At 42.7% G+C, this 13,018-nt stretch overlaps 1 protein-coding gene across 1 annotated transcript in view; it reads right to left on the bottom strand.

Annotated features, from left to right (window-relative positions):
* Positions 1–878: 878 nt before the first annotated feature.
* The window catches only part of NELFCD (negative elongation factor complex member C/D), a 46,034-nt gene continuing 33,894 nt past the window's right edge, over positions 879–13,018 (bottom strand). The window contains exons 8-15 of the mRNA XM_082271717.1: positions 12,778–12,943; positions 11,938–12,072; positions 11,375–11,514; positions 11,122–11,236; positions 10,826–10,921; positions 10,093–10,233; positions 6,782–6,911; positions 879–1,033 (exon numbers count right to left, since the gene is read on the bottom strand). Of these exons, the coding sequence (XP_082127843.1) occupies positions 999–1,033; positions 6,782–6,911; positions 10,093–10,233; positions 10,826–10,921; positions 11,122–11,236; positions 11,375–11,514; positions 11,938–12,072; positions 12,778–12,943 (958 nt within the window). The 3' untranslated portion in view covers positions 879–998. The remainder of the gene's footprint in view (positions 1,034–6,781; positions 6,912–10,092; positions 10,234–10,825; positions 10,922–11,121; positions 11,237–11,374; positions 11,515–11,937; positions 12,073–12,777; positions 12,944–13,018) is intronic.

Here is a 13,018-nt window from a genome sequence, read left to right as displayed (position 1 = left end):
ATGTTTACATTATAATAATTTAGTAGTAGCGCAGGTGTTATTTATTCACATTTGATTTAAAAATATCAAAGTACCTGGGTGGAAAATTACCGGACACACAGTGACTGTATCCTATCAGATGCAGTCACTGTTCCAGTATTGTGACAGCCGTGGCTGTCTGACTACAGTAACTGGCAGTAGAGATTCCTCCACCCCATGCTGTTTAGTGTGGTTGGAGGATTTGAAGACAAAACGTTTATTACCTGGAATCTAATTGGGTGAGATCAGCTGTGAACTGGAGGTACGGAGATGGAAAATGTCCGTACATCGATACCTAAGCCCACACCTTAGCTGCCCCTTATGATGCCTATGTACCAAGGCAATGCCATCAGGCACTGTAGATACACAATCACAGCTCCATCACGCCCCCAGGAAAGCTTTCAATACCTGGACAGCATACAGCTTCCAGCTGTTAAGGCACCAATTATGTATCAGCATCCTAGTTTGTAAACTAGGCCTAAACCACAAAAGGCAATAATTGTAAACAGTGCAAAGTAATAAGTAGATTGCACATTTTTAAAGACCTTTCTTGACAGCAAAGAGATTTTTATTTCTTTTTTTAACTGATGGTGTAAGAGACAAGTAGCATTGCTATTTCTGAAACCATTTATACAATTGGTATGTTAAAACAAGATGCTACACGAGGCACACAGCTACAATCGATGGCATGTGTTCCCATTTTCGTACACAGTGCACAGCAATAAGTGACGGCATCTCTTCCAATCACTTTAAAAAAATTGTAGTACAAAGAGGGCAGAATGCAGTGCCAGCTGCTCTACTTTTGTGGTAAATGAACACAGACTTGGTTTTAAAATAAGCATGTATATTTGTTGAAAAAAATAACATATAACTCAAATACAACCAAAACATTTTCCATATATACACACACACAATTTCTCATAGGAGAGAAAGATTGTTCTCATTGGAGTCCAGGGCTCAGTCTACCCAGCACCGCCCAATCAGTTTACCATGATGAATTTGGATTTGCAGTGAACTAAACAGAAAAATGAAAAGAAAAAGCAGAAAATTCAGACATAATGACAAATGACATCACACTGTGTGTGTATAGTACTAGTTCCTAATCCTTAGATAGGTGACTGATTACTTACACCTTTGCAATTTCTTAGTGCTTACCTGTAAGCCTCCATTTTCACAGTCCATAGTACACCGTCTCTACACCATTCATTCCCCCCCTACCAGGTTCTAGATGTACAATTTTCCCTCCAACAAACCCAACACCCATCCTCCAAAATGTAGGTTCCTCCTCTACGAGGTTCCATTAAATAGAAAAAGATTTTATTCTAGTGTATAGTGCCTATTGAAGAGCTTTTAAAATAAATAAATGAATAAAATTTACTTACAGGCTTATATCAGGATTTTACATATTGACAAGAGACTTCTCATCTGGCAGTGTTGGCATACATAGTCATTCAGCAGACGTTTCCAGTTCATAGTTAACTTTGCATTTGCTCTGGTGGAGGCAGCTATCACTATGATGTGCTTATTGCCAAATAAACAATAAAGCCTCGTACACACGCACAGATTGTTGGCCGTAAATTGTTGGCCAACGTCCGATCTGCCGATTGTAGGCTTGTTAGTATGATGCTTCAGACAACCAACTGCGAATTTTCAGGCGAAAAAAAATCTGGTGTGCAGGCTATAAAATTTTTATTGGCCAACAAAGAACGGCCGATTGTTCCTCAGTCAGTACAGATTTCGGCAGACAAAAATCAGATGAGCAAGACTGGGCATGCTCAGTAGGCCTGCACGATATTGGAAAAAAAATATCTTGCGATATTTTTTTTCCAACGATATATATTGCGATATTGAGGGACCCGTCCTTTATATGGAGAAATATAAAGGAGGTTGGCTGCAGCCCACTTCAGAATATAACCCTGGAAGGGGTTATATAATAGATTATAAAAAGGAAGAGGAAGTGATTGGTGCTGCCAGTATATATGTGAAATACAATAAATAATCTATATTGACATGGTGTGTATAAAAAAAAAGGAAAAGTAGATGTATGTATATGTAGAGGAAAATAAATTATTAATATGTAAATCACCTGTGAATTATTAATAATTTATTTTCCTCTACATATACTTACATCTACTTTTCCCTTTTTGTATACACACCATGTCAATATAGATTATTTAGTGTATTTCACATATATACTGCTAGTGGCAGTGGTGGTAGGAGGCTGGAGCGGTGGATTAGTAGCCGGGAAAGGAGCACAGCCGCATACACTGACTCACTCGTGCACTGCAGCCCGCCCCACACGTTCAGTGAGTCTCACTCTCCGCCCTAGTTTTCTCAATGGCACATTCAGGGAACCAATCACGCCGTGAGTAGCGGCACAGCGAACCAATCGGGGTGTGCAGGCACGCGTGATTGGTCAGCTGTGCAGCTGCTCACGGCGTGATTGGTTCTCTGAATGTGCCATTGAGAAAACTAGGGCGGAGAGTGAGACTCACTGAACGTGTGGGGCAGCCTGCAGTGGATTGGATGTGTGAGTTCTCCTCCGAGTCCCTGCCTAACACGGAAGTCTGAGAGTCCTCCTGCCCTCCTCCGAGTCCCTCCCCCTACCTGTACAAATATCGTGACCTCGGCGATATGAATATCGCCTACGGCCACAGAACGATAGTCAATATCATATCGACTATCGTTCAGCCCTAATGCTCAGAGAAGAAAAAACACACGGAAAGTCAACCATCACATGACATCACTTCTGAAGTTGGTTTTTGTTGGCCAACAAAGGTCCAGTGCAAGTCTAGAGCACATTTCAACCAACAAACAACACTGGACAACCAATCAAACAACAAACAACGCCGATCAGTTGGCCAACAATCTGTGCGTGTGTACAGGGCTTAATAGCAATCAGCTTCCAGGGAATGAAGAGACTATGGCTATTTATATAGTGGACCTGAAGTGTCCTCTTCTTTAGGACACCTTCTGGAACATGTTAAAGCTGTATTTAGAGTGGAACATGCAACATGTTCAAGCAGCCTCTCATCCTCTCCCCCCTTCCCTAGTGACAGCGAGTGGGCATCTTCTCCGGGTATCCGCTGTCACTGTTTGAAAATAATGCAGTTGCCAGCATCATTCATTCACATAGTTCTTGAATAGAAAACTACAAATACTAACAGCCTTTGTGGCTGTTGGCTTGTAGTTCCAAATGCACTACCACTGCGCTGTTGAGCACTCTGGTAGTTCATTGTCCCTTCCTGTCCGTGTGTATCTGCTTGCCCATACGAGCACACAGATACACTAACACGTCTGCAGGAGTCCTGCATGGCACCCGCGATCTGCCTTGCAGGCTCCTATTAAAAAAAAATAATAATAAATGCACTTTTTTTTTTCCCCCAGAAAAAATATATTTATTATTATTATTTTTTTTTTGTTTTTTTAAAGGTGAACTTATACTTTAATACAGGGGTCAGCAGCCATGTTTGTGAATGCATGGAGGGCCACATTCACCTGCAAATAAATGAAGATAATAATAATCCTAAAATAGTAATAATAACAGTACAGGTTTACCTTCACTAATACAGAGCCAGTTCACACTGAGGGAGCATGTGGCTGGGGATTTGGATTTTACTGCCCTCTCCCCATCCTGGCACCCAAGGGTGGCTAACGCCAGCCCTGCCAGCCAGCATGTTCTGGACATGGGGGTCCCTGTCCCTAGGGAAAATGGGGTTCCTGCCCTTAGGGGAGATGGGGGCCCATCCCCAAGTGAGTAGCACTCTCCTACCTTGCACAGATGTACAGCAGAGCGCAGATTGGCAGGTATCACAGGGCTGGATGGGGACAGGAACTGCTGAAGTTATCTTTTCACATTAACAGGCTGGGGATTGGTTGCTAGGATCACCCGGTAACCAATCACCTGCTGTTTAATGTGAAAAGGTAACTCCAGCACTTCCCGCCCCCATCCAGCCCTGTGATGCCAGAGAGGAAGAGGAGAACATTGAAGAAATATCTGCGGGCCGAGTGCACGTGAATTAATCACAGGCACTGCCGGGCTGGACATTTAGCGGTGGCCGTCCGTGGGTTGCCGACCTCTGCTTTAATACTTGCTTGCATGCAAGACATGTGCCCACTGTAGTGTACATCTAACACACTGCATCTGTTTTTCTGAACAGAGTTCTTTGGGTTCACTAATATACTAAATCTACTGCTATACAGAAAACTGTGAAAATGGCAAGTCTAAGGCCTTATTCACACTAGCACTCCCTAGGTTTCGGTTTTCCTAAATGCAGGAGAAGTCATTTTGGAAGTAAAAATGGGATTTTTGACTTACCGTAAAATCCATTTCTCTGATGTTCATTGATGGACACAGCCTCCGTCATTCTTGACCATTGGGTTATACTGTCCCCTACAGGAGTAGGACACTAGGCAGAAAAAAAGTCTGGCTACACCCATGGGCAGTCCCAGGGGGTATACTCCCTCTCTCTACTATAGTCACTCAGTTTTGTTACAAGCAGTGTCAGGAGAATTTGAAAACGCCCAATAGGCGGGCGAAACGCGTTGACGTCATTTCTGGTACGGCTCTGATGCATCGTCACTTCCGGCTACACTTCCTGGTTTGTCAGTGGAATGCACGCTACACGCGGCATCCACCTCCATCTGTTATTCATTGCGAATCTTTACTATATGTTTGTGAGTATGTTTTTATTACATCTTTTCGGCAATAAACCATCTTAAACATACTTCACCATATGCAGTCCTTTTGTCTTTAACTTGGTGTCTGGGGAGGAGGATCGTACCTACTCTGAGGATACACAAAAGTTATCTAGTGGCATTCCATAGAAGAAGGCTTGGTGCAATATTCCTATTTGAAATCTCAAGCGATATCATTCTGCTATTGCGGTGAGTGGGGAACCGAGAGGGGTCACCGTCACCTGGAGCACTTTTTATAGTTTTATCTGCACTGGAGCACTTTGTTTGGAATTCAATCACTTTTAAAAAGGACTTGTTATTTATATATTTATATGATTTTTCATAAAAGTTTCACATTATTTTATTTCACTTTATGTATGTTTTTATGCTAGCGCGGTTTTAAATTTGACTATACGTCAGGAGAATTATAACTCCACAGAGGGGTGAGTGCTGTGTCCGTCAAAGAAACATGCGTCAAAGACTGAGTCACCAGGGGGACCCCACAAAAAGTGTAACACACTGCTAAGGGAAAACCCCCACTGCCCTGCCAAGAAAATGGCACCGGACTACACAGACATGGCCGCGGTGTATAGAAACACACAGGATACCACAAAATGGCAGCACCACGAGACATACAGGGACCCAGATTTGGGGGACCAGGCTTCATCACAGATCCAGGCAGGACGGGGGGCCCTGGCAGGAGCCTCCACCAGTTACAACCCCCCATCCCCCCGCACAATCGATCATCCGGTGCACCCTCCTGGCCCCCATCGCCAGTTAGCTCCTTGCCCCCACCCCAGGAAAGTGGCCAGAGCACCCAAAAAAAAAAATACATCCCCAGAGTATGTGGAAGGGCGGCAGGATGAGGGACTTGGCAAGGGGGGGGGTTGCGGAAAGGAGGTGAACCCGGCGGTCCGACCATCTCAAGGAGGGGCCACGTCTATCCCAAAACCCTCCAGGGGTAGAGGGGGGACAGCTACTCCTCATACCAGGAACCAGGTGGGCACCGCTCCAGACAGATCCTCCTCTCCATTGAAATGGGGGGGCTGTCGGCCAGGAGAAACGCTGTGACTTAGGCCGCAGCCAGGTCATATGCAACCTCGCAAGACGTTTAACTCCCAGGCCAGCGCCCATCCACTGGGGCCATGTCGCGGCTGACCAAGCGTGGAGCTGAGGCCTGCGTGCCCTCGCTGGCCAGACTGAGGTGACCACTGGATATAGATTATCCAGCCTGTCACCCAGTCTGGCAGTTGGTAGTAGATCTTACAGGAAAAATCCAGAAGGAAAAAAACTGCTATCTAAAAAATGTTGCCAGGACCAAAGATCCCAGCAAGGAACTAGATCCTTACTCCTGACTCGGCAGAAAAAACTCTGAGTGACTATAGCAGAGAGAGGGAGTATACCCCCTGGGACTGCCCATGGGTGTAGTCAGAATTTTTTTCTGCCTAGTGTCCTACTCCTAGAGGGGGCAGTATAACCCAATGGTCAAGAATGACAGGAGCTGTGTCCATCAATGAACAAAGGAGAAAACTATTTTATGCTTCCTAGATCACCTTTTCCTGCATCCTTATGTGTTTATAAGTGTTTAAAACTTTCTATATTTCTATTCAGAATTCTATTTTTTCCAAAAGCAGGTAAATGCTTAGCATGAATGGCACCACTGAAAAATTACTACATTTATGTGTTTAGTCTTCTGAAGGCTTACAATCCCAGGTTTGACAACTCCCGTGTGAATGAGGCCCAATTCTGCAGAGGGTTTGATTTGAAAATACAGTATGTATATGCAACTAGCCAATATATCCACGTCCATTTTATAAACATTTAAGAACAAAACATACTGAGAAAATTCTAATGTGTTATCATTTGGAAAGAATTGGTGGGCTGCTGTGGGCAGGGAGAGAAACTTCTATTATCTGGCCATAGTGCACATAGATCTTTGCTGTGGGGCCAGGTAAGGAAGGCTGTTGCGGGCGCCAACCTTTAAAGAATAAATGAATATAAAAGTACAACTATCCTTTCAGCTGACAAAAAGTTTTACATAGTCTCTTTAAAAAGAAAAAAAGCAGGACAAAATGTAGTTTGCTACCTATGAACTCTGTTACAGGATCGTGTTCTCCCTCTGCCTTGATAGTGCCGGCGATGCTCTCATTTTCTAGGATTGGGAGGAAAAGCTGTACAAAGTCAGAGGTGTAAGGGGGAGCGATGACATCTAGAACCTGCAGAGAGAGAAAGAGATAGGAGGACATGACACAGATCTTCTGTGGGTTACTGAAGCCATCTAAGGTGCAGCAGCTTCCTTTTTCGCTCCCAGCTGTCAAATCGGCAGTAGATCCTAGTGGGGAGCAGGCCTCTAAAAGAAGCCACATATGTTCTAATATTTTCAATTGGAACAATAAATCGGAGCATAATTTGCTACAATACAACCAAGTGATGATGAGAATTCCCAAACACTACAACTGAGATGGCCAATTATCACTCACAAATGTTACATTTAATGGTAGGCCTTCCCCCCTGCATTCTCTATCACTGCTTGCCTGTGGTTTGCTACAGATCTGGGGCTCTCTAAGATCACCAACAAGATGGTCAAGGTCAGGAAGGCCTTTGTTCCAGCCAAAAACAAAGATTAAACTGGCTTTTATGTATTTATTTTTTTATAAGCCTATTGATTGCTCAGAAAGGTTTAGGAAATCGGTTCACTTTCATTTAATTCTCCTCTGCATTGTGAAGTGAACGCAAAGCCCTGTGTAAGCTACAAGGTGTTGCAGTTGTAGCTCACCCAGTGATGTATGGACTCCACTAAAGCACTATGAAAAAAAGTCTGGTGCGCTACAATTATGATGGTGAACAATTTAAATGATCAAAACATTTGCATGTGAATATATCCTTATTTTACATATAAACTCAAACAAAGGGTGTATAAATGTGAATAAAGCCCAAAAATAAAATAAAACTCAAGTCCAAATAAGTGATAAATGAGCCCCAACGCTCCAACTCAATATCCAACAGTGTTGAGTGTAGAAAACGTGAAAAAAAATGATAAAACTGGTGCTGAAGTGACTTTTCCAGCAAGAAATGTGACAGTTTCCCACCACCTCTTGAGCTTGCTTCTTACCAGAAAGAAGAAATATAAAGGGCATAAATAGGTAGTAATCAATACAGGGAGAGCCTCTTGTGACACCACCAGGTGGGAGTGAATCAATATCCCTCACCTAATATACAAGGGGCCTCTTACCAGATCCCAGATATAGGAGGGCTTTAGGATGTATATTCTTTTTCTCTCCTGCACTTTAGGTAACGAAGGAAGGGGGTCTCCTGGAACATACACTCGGTTCAATATCCTCTATGTATTCTATGTATGTCGTTTATTGCAAAAGGGAGTAGGTCAACTGAATCCAAATCAATCGCTGTGAAAAGCTGCTCCAGTGCAATTGCAGAGTTTAAGCCTGCTACTCTGTATAAGCCCGTCAACCATCTAAAGCAGGGGTGTCAAACTAAATTTCTTTGCGGGCCACATCAGCATTATGATTGCCCTCAAAGGGCCAGTTGAATCTGTAATATTAGCTGTCCAGGGCACCCACCCTCTATTACATCAGATGTCAAGAACCCCCCCCCCCCCACCACCATCAGACGTCAAGAGTTCTCCATCCTCCCTTACCTTGTGCTGCTGCTGGGAAGAAGCTGGGGCATTGCTGGGAAGCAGAAAGTGCAGGGTCTAGAGGAGGACTAAAGGAGGGCTGGAACTCTCCTGCAGCTGCAGGAGAGATGCGAGGGCCACATGAAATGGCTTGGAGGGCCGGATTCGGCCCGCGGGCCTTGTGTTTGACACCTGTGATCTAAAGCTTGGATCGGTTAAAGACCAAAACTGCAGGCTTATTTGGACTTGAGTTTTATTTATTTTATTTTTGGACTTTATTCAAATTTATACACCCTTTGTTGGAGTTTATATGTAAAATAAGGATATATTCACATGCAAATGTTTTGATAATTTAAATTGTTCATCATCATAATTGTAGCGCACCAGACTTTTTTTCATAACACTTTTATTCCATTACATTGGATCTTTGGTTGCAGCACATTCACATTTATCAGCGCACTTTTTCATATTTTCTATGTGAAAGCATGAACTGGACCAGTGCAGAAAGTCCCCTACTCACGAACGAGTTCCGTTTCAGGAGCTCATACGTACGTCCAACAAAGATCAGAGCTTTCAGACAATGGCTGCGAGTGCTGACCAGGACCAGTGTGTTCTGATTGGGGGGGGGGGTGGTGTCCCCCGTCCCCCTGTCAGAATACAATAGTACAGTGGAGGAGATTGTATTGGTACGGCGATCTGTTAGTTCTTTTTCGTTCAGGCTGCTGGGTTGAACGAAACAAACTTGTGTGCACTCAGCTTTACACGATTGGACATGCAAACACATGAGAGTTCACAAGTTGATAACACAGCAGCATAATCCCTGCCCCCCCCCCCCCAAATATGATCCTAATTTGAGAGGTGGGACATGATAGGGCCTGAGAGGGTATATTTTCATTGTAAACCATTCTGGTTTCTTACACCGCTTTACGAAAGTATTTACAAAACCCGACATGCAATTAATGTACACTATTTGATGTCAATGTACCTGATGATTCCTACACTTTTGTTAAAAATTTCAACAAAATCTATTGGAAAACAAGTTGAACATTCATATATTAGGTGCCTTTGCGCTACTGTATAATCCATTATGGATATGCAATATTCTTTAAATACTTTAGCCGCGCTTGTTTTTATCATTTTTGTACAATAAAGTAATTCTTTTCATATTAATTGGTATTATGTATCGTCCAGTAGCTCTTATAGTCCCCCAATGATAGTTAGAGGGTATCCACTGTACTAATTTGGGATGATGGTTACACTTTGACACCAGACTCTATTAGTTATATGACATTCGTATATAAGGGACTTGCTGTACTGGGTATCTCTTTTTTTACCTGATGCTAAGAGGGGCAGCAGGTGAGCAAAACCGAAGTGAGCATATCCTGACGGGGAAGGAGGTTAACGCAAACCTGTTACTTTTGCCTTCTCAAGAACTATAGTTCTGTGGTAGGATAACACCACAGACACTGCAATTGAATTGAATGAAAAACATTTTCCATTGTATCAGATCCTTGCCTTGAACAATCCTTGGGATCTAATATAATCCCTCTGTATCAAGAATGTGCCCACCTATAGTGCACTGTCATAGTTACCATAAGAAATAGCTAGATGTAGGAGTTTGTAACATCTGTGGAAGAAAATGTAACAGTCTTAGATAAAAGGGAACTGGCGATGCCTTTACTTGAGAACGGGGGGAGACCCCCGTCATCAAACACATTGTATGAAAAATGAATGAGAAGGTGAATGGAAGCACAAGGACTCACCTCTGTGACAAAGTATCTTATAAGTGAGATGTCGGTGTCCATCTTCTCCAGACACCTGCGCATGTAAGTGACCACTGGAAGTACATAACCTCGACTCAGCAGGTGGACCATCCTGTCCAGCAAAGTCTTCTTCAGCTCCATCTAAGGATGTAACAGGACAACAAGGCAAGATTGATTTTCCAAATTGGCCTCCAGAAGACTTAACAGTCTGCTCTTTCATAGCTAAACATGCTCTTAAATGAAAGGCTTATAGATCAGACCCTCAGCAATGTACAGAGGTGCTTATAAGAATAATTTACTTTTAAGGTCCATACTATGTACACACATGAGGATTTTGGTGTAATGTGACCCAGAAGGCCTTCTCTAAATTCATCTACAATAAAACCCACTTTACATCAGCCATTTGCCAAAAAGGTGTGATGCCTAGAAACACTGTAGCTGTACATGGAGGCATTTACACCCTATTGCCAGAGCTGATGCGCACACACAGGACTGCGCAACCCTCTGGGTACCAGGGGTGGGAGATGCTGTTGAAAGAATGTGCAAGCTAGAAAGGAAATACTCCCCCCCTCCAGCTACTTATCTGCATTCAGTGTTTATGTATGAGCATATGAAGAGGAGGGCATTGGGGGGGGGGGGGAAGCGATATGTAACAGATTTGTATCATAGGTAATCTCCACTTTAACATTCAATGGTTCAGTGACTAGACATATCTATGTACACAGCCACCTACCTGCTCCATGACATCCAGCTGTGAGTGCTCTGTCTCAAAGAGTTTGATAAGAAGCTGCAGGACTTGCGGGTGTAACAGCTGGTGGCATGTGCTGATCTGCAAGAGGATAAACAATTTAGAAATATTAAATCCATATTAAAAAGGGAAAGAGTTTATTAGATACGGATTCCTCCTGTGAGAGGCATCAGAGCAGCACTGAATCCAGACGTGTATTATCCTAAGAAAGGATGGAGTTCTAGTGCACCTGTCACACAACTGCAAAGATTATTCACAAATACACGAGGTCCAGAACATACCTCGTCCAGTAAGGCAAGGTGCACAGGGGTGTGATCTGTCTGTAGCTGGAAGTAGCGAGGTTCTGACACAGTCCAGTCCACCCACTTCAAAACACCCATCGCCACAACTGGGAATCTAGGGTAGTATAACAGGAAAGTATATAATGAAACTGTCTCACAATGATGACATCACTTTCTGCCATTTAGGCAAAGAAAAGACAACTAGCCAACATTCCACAACAATGATTTTATCACCTTATATCCCTCTACATACCTGATACACTGATACAGTGTACTGAGCTCTGCCACCAGTTCTGAGGCTCCCTTGTTCTCATTGCAGCACAGATTGTGAACAGTCTCTATTGCTTTGGAGGTGGACTTTAGCTCATCCTTGTTTATATTCACTCTTTTGTTCTTTAGGACAAGAAACAGAATTAACTGTATAGCAAAGATGACTCATATTTGCTTTTCTTCCGATCCCAACATACACACGAGCAGACATATTTAATATGGAGCTAAAGTATATGAATACAGTTCAAAACAGGAATGTTGTCTTGCAGTGCTGGGGGGGGGGGGGGGGGGGGTAAGCGCAATTCCCATTAGGGAAAATCCAGAGCTTGCAAATAGTTGCAGTGTTTAGTGAATTGCCAAAAGCGGTTTCTTTATTCAGCCACAGTCCTAAAATATATGTGCACATTTATCAACTTACACCCAAACTGACATTTGTGGCAGGACCATTGGACCAATCAAAAACACTTATATGAAGGGTTCTGTTCTCTAAAGTCCTAAAGAATTGCCAATACAATATAAATGAACAAAGATAAACACATAATGCACCTTCTTCCAGGTCTCCACCACACTGGCTGCATATGCCAGTATGTGGATGTACTTGTGTTTATGGTCCTGGTTTATCTTGGCACCTGGTTTAAAAAGTGACAGCATGAAAAGGTCCAGGAAAGCGGGAACACGGATCTGTAAAAGAAAAACAAAGTAGGCAACACTGTTCTAGAATAGTGGTTATCAATCTTCTTTAGGTTTAAAATAGAAAATGTTCAATACCCTCTTCATACAGGGTTGTATATCTCATGTATGGCTAAAGCATGTAACGTAAGGGACTCCTAAATGTGTGGAATTGGCTGCCACTCATTGTCCTTAATTTATAAAAATACAAAACTTTTACGATCATGATTTAAGGTCAGTTTATTTTATGAAGCTGAAACTGAATTGTATGATTATGTAGTTTTAGCCTGACCATCCTACAAGGACAATTATCACCTATATACTGTTTAGAGCAGCCAATCTGCTGCATGCAGGAATTTAAGGGGAATACTCTTTAGCACCAAGAGTATTAATGTGCTTTCCTGAACAGTAATACATAGTGGGGAAAAAAAACCCTGAAAGTTCAGGAGCTTGTACGAACACTAAGAGCAATAACAGATCACACCATCCGATGTTTTGCAAAAGGCAACAAAGAAAAAAAAGAAGACGAAAGAAGAAAAAAATGAAAGAAAGAAGAAAAAAAAAAGAAGAAAGAAGAAAAAAAAAAAAAAAGAAAGAAAAAAAAAAAAAAGAAGAAGGAAGAAAGAAGAGAGAGAAGCACTTTTTCTATGCAGCTCATTAAGAAAACATTTATTGCTGTACACTACACTTGTGTTCCTCTCCCCCCTCCGTCCTCACCAGCTCCACAGGGGGGGCATCCATGCTTGTAAACATCTTGTACAGCACGGTGATGTCTGCAGGGTTCAATGCTCCTTTGGATAACATAGCTCCAAGTGCTTGGCATGCTCGAGGATAGGAAGCTGCTGTACCCAGAGCAAGTGTGATCTGGCTGGCATCATGGCCTCTGAAGAGCAAAAACTACATGTAAATCATCATCAACCATGACAATAAATTCAATATAATCATATTTAATACACCA

This window comes from Pelophylax lessonae, assembly GCF_965119305.1.
Source record: "Pelophylax lessonae genome assembly, chromosome: 11".
Lineage (NCBI taxonomy): Eukaryota > Metazoa > Chordata > Amphibia > Anura > Ranidae > Pelophylax > Pelophylax lessonae.
Note: the sequence above shows the minus strand (reverse complement) of the source record. Positions and strands in the feature narration are given on the sequence as shown.